The following is a 16,200-nucleotide window of genomic DNA, read 5'->3' on the forward strand; positions in this document are numbered from 1 at the left end:
ACGCGAGCATCGTTTCAGCTCACGGCACCTTCAACGCTCGCAGGATTTACGGCACGCCGTGGTGACAGCCGGCGATCTGAGTGGAGAATTCTGATTTGAGAGAAACTTGGTGTGTATAAAAATGTATAGATGTTAGTGTGTGTGTGTGTGTGTGTGTGCGTGAGACAGAGAAGGTGAATTTACATGAGGAATGATGATGATAATATTGTCTGTGTGTGTGTGTGTGTGTGTGTGCCTGTGTGCGTCATGCAGAAGTGATGACCCGAGTATTTCTGTGCCCCCAAAGTGCCTGAAGGCATCTTTTATTAACCAGAGCTTGACCCATTTGAGATTAAGGTCGCGTGTGAATTTGCAAACTAACTGCTTGTGTGCCTGCGTGTGTGCGTCTGTGTGTGTGTGTGTGTGAGGCATCCAGTTTGTGTCTGCCCACATGTACATGTCCGTGTGTATGTGTGAGCTCAAATCTGCAGATTCATGATGAAGAAGAGCTCCTAAGCCTCCGAGAGTTGTACACACACACACACACACACACACACACACACCGGGTGACCTACCGAGACACTCCCCAGAGACGGCGTGGAGGAACTGCCCTTCCTGGCAGCTGGTCCTGCAGTAGCCGCTCTGCAGGGAGCCCAGCGGGGGGCAGGAGGTGCAGTCGGCCTGGGAGGGGCCGGAGCAGGTCAGGCAGGACGGGTGGCAGGCTGCAGGGACAACAGGGATGAGATATATGACAGTGAGGGAAAGGGGGAGGGGACAGTCCTGATCCCGTGTGTGTGTGTGTGTGTGTGTGCGCGCTCACCTTGGCACACGTTGTGCTGGATGAAGAAGCCCTGGGGGGCCGAGGGGACGCAGCGCCCCCCGTGCAGGCTGGAGGGGGCCGGGCAGGCGGTGCAGTCGTCTGCAGACGGCCCGGTGCAGTGCCAGCAGGAGGGGTGACACTCTGGAGGGGGACGCACAGGGTTTATTCTATCTGAGGCATTCAGGTTTTTGGATTAGTGTCTTGAAGCTCTTCGTCGGGCCGGTCCGGCTCCTCTGAGGCTCCTCTGAGGCTCCTCTGAGGCTCCTCTGAGGGTCCGGCTGGTTCCCAGAGAGCAGCTCCGGCTCCTCGGCTCAGGTCAGTTGTCATCTGAAAGACTTCCTCACCGCTGACATTGAGTTGAGTTGTTTGTTGTTATTAAATACACGTATGTGAATGTGTAGATGTGTATGCATATATCAGTACTATATAATTTACCGTTTCCCTGTTTTTAGGTTTGGAATTCTAAAGCACATAAACACATCCCCTCAGAACGAGCAGAAATGATTGATGTCCCGTTGAGTTTTTAAGCTCAGATCAGCAGGAAGCCTCCGCGCAGATTCCAGCTGTGACGCCGTCACTTTAAACCAGATCAAATCCGGCTGATCAAACACTCCTCTGCTTGTTGTGTTGTATTTTGCATCTCTGCCCAATTATTTACCTGTGTGTGTGTGTGTGTGTGTGTGTGTGCTTCTTTCACACAGCTGTCAGCCGTATCCGGGTGTGCATGACAGCTACTGGCAGACTGCTGCTCTACCCGAGCCAACGCTGCAGTGTGTGTGTGTGTGTGTGTGTGTGTGTGTGTGTGTGTGTGTGTGTGTGTGTGTGTGTGTGTGCGTCGGTGGCAGAGCGAGGACCTTGAGAAGTCACAACAGCATCAGCCGATCATCGCCCACCGCCTTCACCCGCCCGCCTACCCACAATCCCCCGTAACGGCTGAGAGGACAAGACGGTCTTCTGTGTTACCACGACAACAAGTGTGCGCGTCCGTGGAAAGCATCACCGTAAACATCAGTGGAAACACACAAGCGCTCAGAGGCTTGGTGTCAGACTCCAAGAGGAGGAGGATAAGAGGAAGAGGACAGCCGTCCTCTTAGGAACAGGGTTCATATAACCAAGGAAAGAAAGGGATAATTGGACAAAGGAGGAGCGAGGTGGAGACCTGTCAATCACAGTAAGTCCCGCCCTAAAGCATCCCCTGCTTCATGGTCTGTTTGGCTTGAAACTGAGATGGAGACGATAAACTTTACAACGTTTCCTCTTCTCGTGGTTACTGTACGATGTTCAGACAGACGTAAACGAGGATGTTGGTGACCTCGAGTCTGAATCATCAAACCAAACTGGTCCCAGGAACAAAGACGGCGCGTAAACACCTTACTCTGCCCCCACCCCCCCCCCAAGCTAAACAAACAACGGAGCGGTGGAGAAGGCTCGGAGGGCCTCAACATCCCTGATGTCCTCAGGCGGCGCTCAGGTCTGTGTTTACACTTCCTGTGCGAGAGGCATCGGACCTCCTACACGACGACTAGCTCTGTCTGCACCGGGGGGCTCAGACCCGCCCCCCCCGTGTGTGTCTGTGTGTGCGTTGACTCGCCCCAGGACATCCGCTGCTCAGAGAGTGTGTAACAGAGTAACACACACAACAGCCTCCATTGTAAGTAAGCAGGTGATAATTATTCTCACTTAACAGACTATCCCCTCTAACCAAATAAAAGTCTACAAAATGAGCTCATTACACGCACAATTTCACACCCACAAACCACCCAGGTGTCTTTACTCTCCAAACAGACACACACACACACACACACACACACACACACACACACACTACATACCTTTAAAACAATAAATCAAGAATAAACAGCCATTGAAACCTTTTGTTTTGTGACAAAATTAAGAAAAATCTAATATCTCATTTACTTTTTTACATCTTATATTTCCATTGATAGCTTCTGATAGCCGGATTAATTCTTTGCAGTCCGGCATTAAAAGTAATTCACTAAACGTTTGGGCTGCAGATCATCGCTGGTTACTGCATCAATCTGTTTCTTTTATAAACATTATAAAATGCTCCAAAACGTCTGAAAAGACCCTCCTCTGATTATTGTCCCCGATGAGTGGTATTGCTGTTGGCACAAGGCTAACCGCTAGTTAGCTGGGGCTAGTCAACGAGCTAACGAGCTAGTTAGCTAGTCACGCGCTAACGAAAGGTGCTCACTGCACCTTGTTTCAAATAGGAACATGAATAGATGAAGCTGGGTGTCATTTGAGTAGTTTAGCATTAAATCCTAACAGAAAGAACATGCATATAAAGTGTGTGGGGGGGGTTGGGGGGTTGGGGGGGGTGTCTCTGTTTAACTAATGAGAGGATCAAACTTTCCACGCTCACCTCTGCACGTGTGCATGTGATCAAGGAAGCTGCGCGCGGGACACTCGGAGGCGCAGACGCCGCGTGGCAGCAGGGGGGGGGCGGGCAGCGGCAGCGGGGGGGCGGGCTGCGGCAGCAGGGCCTCCTCCGGCTTCACGCAGCGGACGCAGTCCGAGGCCAGGGGTCCCACGCAGGAGCGGCAGGAGGGATGACAGTCTGGAGGGGGTGGAGGGGGTGGAGGGGGGGTGGGGGGTGGTGTATCGGTTTGCGTCATGCTAATATGCAGCTGGGGTGGGAGCGCTTACTGTGGCAGGTGCCGTCCTGGGAGTAGAGCCCCTCCCCGCAGGCCTCCACGCACTGGCCCTGGTGGAGAAGCAGCCCGCCGGGACACGCCTGGCACTGCGATGCCGAGGAGCCCCAACAGGAGGCGCAGGAGCTGTGGCAGGCTGAGGAGGGAGGGAGGGGGTCAGAACATTAAGGCTCTTCTCTCTCCTTCCCCACCACAGACACAACAGAGCGGTCCTACCTCGGCACCGGCTGTGGCCGTCCTGGTAATGCCGGGCCGGACACTGGGAAATACACTTCCCACGATGCAAGGCGGCGCCCGGCAGACAGCTCAGGCAGTCGGGGTTGTCAGGGAAACAGGAGGCACAGGACGAGTCGCAGGCTGTGAAATGGAAGCAGATGTTACTGCACGAGGGTCCGGGGGGGTCGTAGTTCCACTTCTCTTTCCTCTACGTCTACGAAAAAACAGTGACGCGTGGGACGGAGGAGGTGAAGAGTCTCCCTCGTCAACCCCCATCAGGTGTGTTCTTCCACCCTCCACCCCCCCCACGAAGGAGCTTAATCCTCCATCTCACAGCTCAGAAATAGAACCCATCCATATTCATAGAGCTTCTGAATGCTCGTTAGTGCGAGAGAGACACCAATTAGCCGCCTGATTTTTACATTTTCCAACTCGTCTAAAGAGTTCCGCCGGCTTTGTCTTGACGCTCTACAGGGAAGAAAAAGCAACACAAGCCCAAACAAACCTTCACCTCCATTTGACCCGCGAGCACCGAACCACCCGGCGTCTCCAGAGCATCCTGCGAGGCTCCGCCCCCCTCCGTTTGAATGTTAACCCCCCCCCCCCCCGAACGTGTGTGTGCTGCTTTTCTCTCTTAAACTGGCAACCGCTTTGTCCATTATTCTCTCATCCTTCATTTGCATCTTTATGTGACCATTAAAGCCCCCCAACGGCAGCGCAGTGTGGAGGTGAGTCAACATTACCGTGGCACACGCCTCCACGGCCGCTGTAGAAGCCGGAGCCGCAGTCGGCAACGCAGTCCCCGTCTTTGAGCAAGGCAGCCGGGTCCGAGCACGCGGCGCACTCCTGGTGGGTCGGCCCGCGGCACTCTGAGCACGACGGGTGACAGCCTGGTGGGGGGGGGGGCAGAGGGAAGGCCCGTTCATGAGGAGGAGATTCTTGAAATACGGGAGTTTCTATTCCCCAACACATGACGTGACATTGACTTTTTTGTTCAACACATTTTCTGACCCAAGATATTTTGGCTTTTTTTCCCAAAAAATCTTTTTTTGGACATTTTTCTAACACACTTTTCAATCAATTTCACTTTTTTTTCCCACTCTCCAGCAAGCCGGTGGTTTTGCGTCACTGTGTAAACAACGACAACAAATCCTCTGCTCTTACGCCGACAAACCACCCCGTCGACGTCACCGTGACCACAACTAAGGTAGCTTAACAACACACCTCGCACGCACAAAGAGAAGCTCTGGACCCACAATCAGGATTGTACTGGAACTAAATCACAGCCTGGAAACGGTCTCCATGGTTACCGTTGACACCGTTAACAGCGTCTGCTGTGTGCGAGTGTGTGTCGCTAAAAACAAATACAAGACGAAACAAACAAACTGATGCGACAACCCCCCCCAACACAGGATCGCCGTGACAACGCTACCCCCCCCCCCCCCCCACCCCCACCACCCCTTCTGAAAGGCCACGCTGTCTGTCAATGACTTCACAACGTATTTCTGACGCACACATTGACAAGCTGCTGCCGTTCAGAGGGTGTGTGTATATGTATATAAATAAATGTGTTATCAGCATATAATAATCTGAATTTGTGGAAGAATTATTTGATGGATTGTGAATCAAAACTATTCCCCATCATCTTGCACCGTATCATTTGTCTAATGTGACATTGAATTGGATTTCTGCTGACACGCCTCCTCCGCACAATCCCGTCAGTGTCACGTCTAAAGTGGTTACATCCAGCACAAATCTGCTTTCCGCCCAATTTATTTCTTGTTTGTTAATCTCAAGGTATTTGATTGGAGAGGAGTCGGTGTTTCTTTGTAAAGTCAGAAATATCCACAAGGTGTATGTTGTAATATCCAAGCTTTTTATGATCGATGTCTGTGCTTAAACTCCTCCGAACCCCAAAGAGCTGCAAACTTCAACGGCTCCTTAGAAACTCAGGGGAGCCCAGGAAGGTTCCCTGAGAGCTTCCTCCACAAAGCGTCCACCCAACTCCTTGTACATAAATGTGGTCGAGCTGTATGGAGCCTTGTGGGGAAAACTTTGACATTCTTATTGGTTCTCTCTGGTTCTCTGCATTGTGTTTGGAGAGCTAAAATATTCCTGTAGTGAGAAGAAGAAAGCGGGAAGAAGGAATGAGGTCAAATGTAAGAGCTCAGGGGAAAGAGACAGAGGAGAAAAGACAAAGGGGCAGGAAGGGAAGTGAGGGGAATTCATCAGAAAGTTGTTTTAGTAGGACGAGGAGACATGTCCACCCGAGGAGACTAATTCATTTAATCAGCACCATTCAAGAAAAGCCGATGAAAATCTCCCTTATTTAAAGGATCAATGCAGAAGTTAAACAAATGTTGTCATGTCCAGAAAAAGATGTTAGTTAGGTTGTCTCGTGTCCGTCTCGTGAGTTCCTGTTTTATTTTGGAAAATGAACCTTCCCCTTGTTTCAGGCAACTTTCCCCTTCCTCTTGTGTCGGTGTGATTGTCGCCCCTCCCCTGATTGTCTCCACCTGTGCACTTCCCCTATGTGTGTGTATATATTGTCTGAGTCTCCCTCTGTCCTGTGCCAGTTCGTCTTGTCCCAAGCCACCGTGCCAGCGCTACGTATGTCCACAGTCTTGCCTCGTTTTTTGTCGACACCTTAATTGAGCCTGCTTTCAGTTTTTGTCTCTAGATCGGTTTTTTCCTCGCCCACGAGTGATTTTTATTTCAGCGGCCATGCCCTGTCCTTTTGTTAATAAACTTTGATTCTTTTTTCGCACCACGTTGTGTGAGTCGTGCATTTGGGTTCCCGTCCACCGTCCGGTCGTGACAGAACGAACTGGCCAGCATGAACCCAGCAGACTCGGATAACCTAAAGGCAGCCATTGGCGCTCAAGGTATCCGCCTTAAGCAGCAGGAGGATCAATTGTCCGCCCTGCAACATGGAGTGGAAGGGCTGGCAAGCGGGCAGGAGGACTTCAAGGCCGCCATGACGACCCAGGTGAATCTCCTATCTAACCAGATTCATCAGATGCTCACCCATCTGAACCAAGCACCATCAGCCTCGCCCGTGCTGGCGGCCGCCGACGCACCACCAGCTCCAGCTCCCCACAGTCAGGCAATTCGCCTTGCCCCACCCGAGAAGTTCTCCGGTGAGTCTAGGGAATGCAAGTCCTTCATAGTTAACTGTGAAATGCACTATGAACAATTGCCCTCAGCCTTCCCCACAGAAAGGTCCAAGGTGGCGTTTATGATTTCCCATCTCACGGGGAGAGCGAAAGTATGGGCAACCACGGAATGGTCCAGAGCTTCACCAAGCTGCCAATCACTCGCTCGGTTCACCGAGACATTGAGGAGAGTGTTTGACCCCACGACATCCGGCAGAGAGACAGCCCGGGAGCTGAACACTATCCGCCAAGGTATGGACTCTGTCTCAGACTATGCCATCCGCTTCCGCACACTAGCAGCAGATAGCGGATGGAATGCCACGGCATTGTATGATGCATTCATCTCAGGACTCTCGGATCCCATCCAAGACCTGTTAGTTCCCCTTGATTTGCCTGAGGACCTCGACGCAGTCATCGCATTGGCTGTTAGGACAGACCATCGTTTGAAGACACGAATGCAGGACCGAGGTCTCCCTTCAACAAACTCAAGGGTCGTTTCCCCCCTACCGTCGCCGGTCCAGTGGAGAGCTGTCTCTTCGCGTGATCCAGAGGAGCCCATGCAGCTGGGACAGGCTCGTTTGTCCGCTGAAGAACGACGACGCCGCCTGCAGGAAGGCAGGTGTTTCTACTGCGGGGAACAAGGACATCTAGTGGTAGGGTGTCCGGCGAGGAGGACAACCCACCAGGGGAAGAAGAGTCCCCTGTCGAACCGCTTCGCCTCATCGGGCAGTTCCTCCCGCTCCCTGATGAAGATCCAGGTAAGCCACCATGACACCACAGTTTCAATGGGAGTACTGGTTGACTCTGGGGCTGATGAAAGCCTCATGGACTGGGGTTTTGCCAACCAAATGGGAGTTAGGTCAGCTCCCTTGAACCAGCCGTTGAAAGCCAGCGCCTTGGATGGCAGCTTTATTTTTAATGTAACACATGTGACTGAACCTGTGGCTATACGCATCGGGGACCACCACGAACTAGTGACGTTTCATCTGTTCCACTCGGCCCAACACCCCCTGATTTTGGGGTTCCCCTGGCTCAAAAAACACAACCCCCACATTGACTGGTGCTCTGGGAGGATCATAAGCTGGGGAGGGAAGCGGGGGGGGCTAGACAGGGTTCCTGGCCAAGAAGTGGAGATTGGAGTCATTGGGGACCTTGTATCGGCTTCAGCTCCGACCCACACACACAACTTGCGTGATGTGACCTCCGTTCCCAGTTGTTATCACGATCTTGAGGAGGTGTTCAGCAAGAGTAAGGCCACTTCCCTACCACCCCATCGTCCTTATGACTGTCCCATTGACCTTATCCCGGGTGCGCCCATTCCGAAGGGGAGACTTTATTCCATCTCCGGCCCTGAGAAAGTAGCCATGACTGAATACATCGAGGCTTCATTAAAAGCAGGACTCATACGTCCCTCTTCGTCTCCAGCAGGAGCAGGATTCTTTTTTGTGGGGAAGAAGGATGGTTCCCTGAGACCCTGCATTGACTATGGACCATTAAATGACATTACTATCAAGAATCGATACCCCCTGCCCCTCATGTCATCGGCCTTTGAACAGTTGCAACAAGCCAGAATCTTCACCAAACTAGACTTGCGCAATGCTTATCATCTCGTCCGTATTAGAGAGGGCGATGAGTGGAAGACCGGCTTTAACACCCCCTCGGGCCATTACGAATACCTCGTGATGCCATTTGGCCTGACCAATGCCCCGGCCGTATTTCAGGCGTTGATAAACGATGTTCTTAGGGAGTTCCTTAATCAGTTTGTATTTGTCTACTTAGATGACATTTTGATTTTCTCCCCTGACCGAGACACTCATGTTCGCCATGTTCGGCAGGTTCTCCAGCGTCTGCTGGAGAACCATCTTTATGTCAAAGCAGAAAAGAGTGAATTCCATGCCAACGTTGTGTCCTTCCTGGGCTTTGTCATAGCCCCTGGAAAGATACAAATGGATCCGGCTAAAGTCAGCGCTGTGGCCCAGTGGCCTACACCTGATAACCGTAAGAAGGTTCAGCAATTCCTGGGTTTTGCGAACTTTTACAGACGGTTTATCAGAAACTTCAGCGCCATAGCATCTCCTCTCCATGTTCTCACCTCTCCCCAAGCCCCGTTTCTATGGTCTCCCCAAGCAGAGGTGGCTTTCACCCGACTCAAGGAGATGTTCACCACGGCCCCCATCCTCACGGTTCCAGATCCCAGCCGACAGTTTGTGGTGGAGGTGGATGCCTCCAACGACGGTGTGGGGGCGGTCCTATCTCAACGATCGACAGAAGACCACAAACTACATCCATGCGCCTTCCTGTCCAGAAAACTTTCACCGGCGGAGCGGAATTACGATGTTGGTAATCGTGAGTTGCTCGCGGTAAAGCTGGCATTAGAGGAGTGGAGACATTGGCTGGAGGGGGCCCAACACCCGTTTATTGTCTGGACTGACCATAAAAATCTTGAGTACATCCGCAAGGCTAAGCGTTTGAACTCTCGCCAAGCCAGATGGACTCTGTTCTTTAACCGCTTTAACTTTGTTTTATCCTACAGGCCGGGGTCCCAGAACACCAAGCCGGACGCCCTGTCTCGTCTGTTCAACCCCGAGCCCACTGCCAAGAAACCAGAACCAATGCTGCCACCGCACCGTGTGGTAGGAGCGGTAACATGGCAGATAGAATCAGAGGTGAAGCGGTCTAATGGTGAGAACCCTACACCTAGTGGTTGTCCAGTTAATCGCCTGTTTGTTCCGGCAACTATGCGCACACAGGTGATTCATTGGGCTCACACCTCAAAGCTCACCTGCCATCCAGGGATCAGGAGAACCATATATGCCATCAGACAAAGGTTCTGGTGGCCCGCCATGGAACGCGAGGTCCGGGAGTATGTTGGTGCGTGCCCCGTCTGTGCTAGGAACAAGACCTCCTCCCAGGCACGCACAGGGCTGCTGCAACCACTCCCGGTGCCCAGTCGACCCTGGGCTGAGATTTCGCTGGACTTCGTCACTGGTCTCCCGCTCTCTCAAGGTAACACCACTGTCCTCACAGTGGTGGATCGATTCTCAAAGATGGTTCATTTCATAGCCCTGCCTAAACTTCCGTCAGCCAAGGAGACTGCCGAAACCATGCTCAACCACGTTTTTCGCATTCATGGGTTCCCGAGGGACGTGGTGTCAGACCGGGGGCCCCAATTCGTATCCCGTTTTTGGACTGAATTCTGCAAACTGATCGGGGCCACGGTCAGTCTCACGTCCGGATACCACCCAGAGGCCAATGGACAGGCTGAGCGCCTTAACCAAGCATTGGAAACGAGTCTTCGTTGCCTGGTATCCCAGAAGCCGTCATCCTGGAGCAAACACCTAACCTGGGTTGAATTCGCCCATAACACGCTCCCCACAGCAGCCACGGGGCTGACCCCCTTCCAGTGCGCCTTCGGCTACCAACCGCCTCTGTTTCTAGATACTGAGAAGGAGGTCGTCGTCCCTTCCGCCCATGCCATGGTCCGGCGTTGCCGCCGAATCTGGGCAGCTGCCCGCAGCATCCTCCTTCGCAGCGCGGCGCGCATGAAGAAGGTCGCTGATCGGAGGCGCCAGCCAGCTCCGACATACCAGCCGGGCCAGAAAGTCTGGCTCTCCACACGGGACTTGCCACTCCATGTTGCCTCCCGGAAGCTAGCTCCTAGGTTTGTGGGTCCGTTTCCCGTGTCAAGAGTAATTAACCCTGTCTCTGTTCGTCTGCGCCTTCCCAGATCCCTGAGGGTGCACCCTACTTTTCACGTGGGGAAGCTGAAACCAGTTAGAGAGAGCCCTATGGTGCCCGGAGCCGCAACTCCGCCGCTTCCCCGGATGGTTGATGGGGGACCGGTCTACCCAGTGAAGCGACTCTTGGGCGTACGCAAACGCGGAAGGGGACACCAATACTTGGTGGACTGGAAGGGCTATGGTCCGGAGCACCGTTCCTGGGTCCGGTCCAGCTTTATCATGGACCCGGCACTCATCAGGGACTTCAACAACCGCAAAAGTCCGTCAGGAGCCGTCCCTAAAGGGGGGGGTACTGTCATGTCCAGAAAAAGATGTTAGTTAGGTTGTCTCGTGTCCGTCTCGTGAGTTCCTGTTTTATTTTGGAAAATGAACCTTCCCCTTGTTTCAGGCAACTTTCCCCTTCCTCTTGTGTCGGTGTGATTGTCGCCCCTCCCCTGATTGTCTCCACCTGTGCACTTCCCCTATGTGTGTGTATATATTGTCTGAGTCTCCCTCTGTCCTGTGCCAGTTCGTCTTGTCCCAAGCCACCGTGCCAGCGCTACGTATGTCCACAGTCTTGCCTCGTTTTTTGTCGACACCTTAATTGAGCCTGCTTTCAGTTTTTGTCTCTAGATCGGTTTTTTCCTCGCCCACGAGTGATTTTTATTTCAGCGGCCATGCCCTGTCCTTTTGTTAATAAACTTTGATTCTTTTTTCGCACCACGTTGTGTGAGTCGTGCATTTGGGTTCCCGTCCACCGTCCGGTCGTGACAAATGTGCTCTCGTCTCTCTGAGAGAACAACTCATTACAATCCATTACACAAACACACGTCCCTCTCGGTTTGAAGTTTTTTGCCGCATCTCGTTTCCCTTTTATTTCCCTCGCTCACCTTCTCAGTGTGACGGTTTAATCGAGCTTTTGTGTACCTCCTCCACACAGATGTGTGTGTGTGTGTGTGTCTTTCCTATTTTGCAGCACGTCCTGCATCACGTGTTCCTGCACTTCCAGCTGGGCTCTGACTCAAAGGCCGCCGCGGATATACGGGAGATCTGTGTTATAATTGCAGCTTTGTGCACGGCTGACGCGGCGTTTGTCACTGCCGGGTTCGTGTGACATTATAGTCAGAAAGTGTGAGTTCTTTCTTCACTGAATCAAACTGTCCCCTTTCCCTCCGTCTCATCTTCCCTTCTTCCCATTCAGGGGGAAGAGTTAGCGCCAACCCAACAACCAGACTGAGCTTTTCACGTTTTTCCTTTCCGCAACATAAGGACCATAAATCCATAAGAACCACCGGAGGATCTTCTCCACAACGACAGCCTTCCCTCCGGCTTTAGAAGGGATGCAGCTGTCCTGTTTGTCCACCTGTCCTCCCGCTCGTCATCACGCCACGTGACGTGTCGAACCCGTTGGAACTCAACATCAGCGGAAACAGTTTTGGAAAAGGGCCGACACAAGCTTAGTGGTGACGTCTGGCTGTCAATCAAACTCTTGCAGAAAGACAGTCAGGAGAAAATTGAAGGGGGGGGGGGGGGGGGGGGGGGGGACAGGTCGCTGCCGCTACCAGAGCTGCATGCGCCGTCTCCACGTCACACCTGCGCATCTTAAACGCCGTTCAGTCCTCTAAGCTCCGCCTCCATCCGCCGGTGGCTCCTCACAGGCTGCTGATTGGCTCGTGGCTGCGACTGGTACAACATCTGCACGCTCACGTCGCTCCTCATGCTAAACGTAAACCGCTGTAATCTGACAGCGTGCTCTCAAACACGGAGTCATCCGTTATCCAATGCCTCGCTTTATCGTCGCCTCCTTCTTCTCGTCCTCCTCCGTAGTGTGCTGAAGATCCACAGAGGGTGGGGGTCGCCCCTTAAAGCCCCCGGGGCAATCAATATAAATATCATTGATTAGAGGACAACGATCTTCAGATTTTTGTGGGTCAAAAATATGTTTGCATACTAAAATAATAAAGAGATGTTCATTCTGTTCTGAATCCGTTTCCTTGGAGAAGAATCAAAGAGACGAGGAGCCGAGTGGGGAAGCAGAACCGTTCTAGTGTCCATGAAATACCAGGACATGAATACAAGATGCATCTTGAAGCTTCCTGCACACACACACACACACGTACAGACGCACACACATATACACACTCTCCCCCTGCAGAAACGGTTATGTCCAACAAGGGGATTACACGTCCTTTACCTTGCCCCCCCCCCCCCCCCCCCGACGGAAAGCAATTTATTTTTCAGTGCAGCCCAAAGCGTGAAGTTATCAGCGAGTGTAATCCCAGCAGGCCGGGTGGGGGGGTGTGGGGGGGGGCACAGTCACACGATGCAGCGGGTAATCCCTCCCCCCCCCCCCCACCCCCCCCTCTAACTCTGAGTGATAAAACAAGATGGGATGAGAGATTTTGGCAATTTAACGGAGCGGCGAGGAAGCAGCTTTGCTCTTGCTCCACGTTTCCTCTCTTTGCGGAAGCTGAGTCCGTTCCTCCCGTAAAAGACACGTTCGCACTAAAGACGTGAAGTGTTTGGAAGTTAGCAGAGAAATGTAGCACGTGATACAGTGTATATAGACACACGCACATATATAGTTATATGTAGGAGTGTTAATTGCACACGTGGAGGTTTAACACGCAGAGCTTCTCCGGCTCACGTCCTCTCCTGTTAACTTAAACGTAAACATCTCCTTCTCCCCCGAGTCGCATGTAGTTTAATCTGAGCCAAACCGAGGACCCTGAGGGGCCCGTGGACCCCCCCCCCCCCCCGCCCGCCCCAGTGTCATACTCACCGCGACAGTGCTCGTCGTCGTGGCGATAGGACCCAGGAGGACAAGAGGCCAGGCACTCGACGCCATCGGCCCTCAGCAGGGGCAGCGGGGGGGCGCAGGACCGGCAGTCCCACCCGCTGGAGCAAGAGGCACAGGACGGCTTGCAGGCTGCAGGTGGGGGGGGTAAAGAAATAAAAAGGATGAATTTCCCACTTCTCGTCCGAGGAGCTGTGGGGGCTCGTGAGGGTGAAGAAGTTCTGTAGAGCAAATAAGACGTATCTCAAGCCAGATGTTCCACACGCGGCAACGAGGGAACATCTCCAGGAAGAGCGGAAGGTTTATTTACTGCAACGATGCAAATGCAACTTCTCTGAAACTATGAAAGTCAGCGTGTCCTCAGAGAAGAGGAAGAAAGTTAATTCTTCTTCCTGCAGAATATTTCCCGTGTTTCCTCCATCGGGGCTCTGGTGGTAAAACAACGCTGTTTAATATTGGATCTGACCTTGTTTACCTCGTGGCCCAAAGTGCTGTTTAGCAACAAAACACAAAGGAATTCAAGTTTTTATTGAATTAAACATTTCACAAAAGAGAGAGACCCTCCCTCTGGTATATTTATGAAAAAAGCAGCGAACAGATTAGATGTAGTTTACAAAGTAATATCCCAGAAGAGATAAACCACATCACAGAGGAATTGTTGTTCATTGTTTCCTACTCTTACCACTGCTTGGTGAAAGTTAATCTACTCACAGACATCATGAATATAATAAACCAGAGGATGTTTTTAAAATGAGAAATCTCAAACGATTTCAGAATAAAAAGCGGCTAAATCCTACGTCAGGGCTCCCAGACACCCGCTCACATGGGAGGAGGTGGAGGAGAGAGGAGGAGGTGGAGAGAGGGGAGGGAGGGAGGAGAAGGATCAGGAGAGGAAGAATGTTCCTCGTGTTTTCCTACAAAAGCCTCGTTTACGTTGAATGCAGGCAGTCTTTTCAAAATAAAACTCTCTTAACAGGCGGATTCCCTTCAAGGAATCAGACCACAAAAGTCAAAACATACATGTACAGGTATTCAAACGGCGGCCCTACCTGCGCACGTTAGCCCGTCGCCGTAGTAACCGGCCGGACAGACGGACAGGCAGCGGCCGAGGTGGAGGACGGCCTTCGGGTCCCTGCAGCTCTCGCAGTGGTCCGGGGACGCCGAGCAGGACGAGCAGTCTGCATGGCACCGGACTGGAAGAACACAAGGGAAGCAACACGACGGGATCAATATTGTGATGTGAGTTATCAAACTGTTCTGTTCCCACTTCAGTCATCGTATCCCCGTTATTAATTCATTTATATCAAACATTGTGAAAGCACCAAATGCACAAGTGTTTCTCCACACATCTCAATACAAAGACACAAACAAATATATATGATGATTTTTCATATTCACAACGTTGATCTTCTCATCGTTGGTGATTCTTTGCTTCTGCAGAAACTGGTTTTCGCTGCTCGTGGGAGTTTTAATTTTTGGATAAAAAGAGAAAACGTCAGAGGCTGAAATGTCCTCTGGTTTCTCTTCTAAAAATCTCATTTCAGAAACTGACACAAATAGAACAGGGGGGAGAAAACGAGACGATTGGTGGACTGAAGACGGGGTGGGGGGGGGAGAACACACTGTTCCAAGTATCTCCACCATCTCCCCAAATTCCCTCCCCATCTCAGACTGAGATGTGTGTAAACAACATATACATATATGTATTTCTATGTAAATAATATATATATATATAAGCCGGAGGTAATGTACCGATAATGTCTTCTAACATATATTCTGCCTAAACAGAGAATCAAACAGGTACATCTGAATAGTAACAACGTGGTTTCTCGTTTCTCTGACAGCTCAGACGTGAATGAGATTATTATTATTCAGCTTTCCTCCCTCCTGGAGGATTAAAAGCACATTTCCTGCCTGAGTTAAGCGATCACATGTTGTTTACAGAAGGCAGCTGCACCTTTCCGTCTCACCGCGGCGAGCCAGAACCCCCCGACCGTAAAATGCAGGAGAGCAAAAAGCACCGTTGTGATTAACGGCGGAACTCGCTGGAAGGAAACTCGTGTGGATCCGAGCGGGAACAACTGCAGCCAATCAGAGAGGCCGTTGAGTCACCAAACACCCCCCAAAACCAACGACCAGAGACCACTACCCCCCCTACCAGAGACCACTACTCCCCAACCAGAGACCACTACCCCCTACCAGAGACCACTACCCCTACCAGAGACCACTACTCCCCTACCAGAGACCACTGCCCCTACCAGAGACCACTGCCCCTACCAGAGACCACTACCCCCCTACCAGAGACCACTACCCCTACCAGAGACCACTACTCCCCTACCAGAGACCACTGCCCCCTACCAGAGACCACTACCCCCCTACCAGAGACCACTACCCCTCTACCAGAGACCACTACTCCCCTACCAGAGACCACTGCCCCCTACCAAAGACCACTACCCCCCTACCAGAGACCACTACCCCCCTACCAGAGACCACTACTCCCCTACCAGAGACCACTGCCCCCTACCAGAGACCACTACCCCCCTACCAGAGACCACTACTCCCCTACCAAAGACCACTACTCCCCTACCAGAGACCACTACCCCCCTACCAGAGACAACTACTCCCCTACCAAAGACCACTACTCCCCTACCAGAGACCACTGCCCCCTACCAAAGACCACTACCCCCCTACCAGAGACCACTACCCCCCTACCAGAGACCACCACCCCTCTACCAGAGACCACTACTCCCCTACCAGAGACCACTGCCCCCTACCAAAGACCACTGCCCCCTACCAGAGACCACTACTCCCCTACCAGAGACCACTACCCCCCTACCAG

The 16,200-nt window shown here is 52.2% G+C and overlaps 1 protein-coding gene across 3 annotated transcripts in view; it reads right to left on the reverse strand.

Moving 5' to 3' along the window:
- The window catches only part of fras1 (Fraser extracellular matrix complex subunit 1), a 107,956-nt gene that overhangs the window by 50,633 nt on the left and 41,123 nt on the right, over window positions 1-16,200 (reverse strand). For all 3 annotated transcript variants that reach the window (XM_078086337.1, XM_078086336.1, XM_078086335.1), the window contains exons 12-19: window positions 14,411-14,554; window positions 13,347-13,493; window positions 4,434-4,580; window positions 3,691-3,831; window positions 3,470-3,610; window positions 3,186-3,380; window positions 800-940; window positions 555-701 (exon numbers count right to left, since the gene is read on the reverse strand). In XM_078086337.1, coding sequence (XP_077942463.1) covers window positions 555-701; window positions 800-940; window positions 3,186-3,380; window positions 3,470-3,610; window positions 3,691-3,831; window positions 4,434-4,580; window positions 13,347-13,493; window positions 14,411-14,554 — 1,203 coding nt within the window. The remainder of the gene's footprint in view (window positions 1-554; window positions 702-799; window positions 941-3,185; window positions 3,381-3,469; window positions 3,611-3,690; window positions 3,832-4,433; window positions 4,581-13,346; window positions 13,494-14,410; window positions 14,555-16,200) is intronic.

The sequence above is a fragment of the Gasterosteus aculeatus genome, chromosome 13 (genome assembly GCF_964276395.1).
Source record: "Gasterosteus aculeatus chromosome 13, fGasAcu3.hap1.1, whole genome shotgun sequence".
Lineage (NCBI taxonomy): Eukaryota > Metazoa > Chordata > Actinopteri > Perciformes > Gasterosteidae > Gasterosteus > Gasterosteus aculeatus.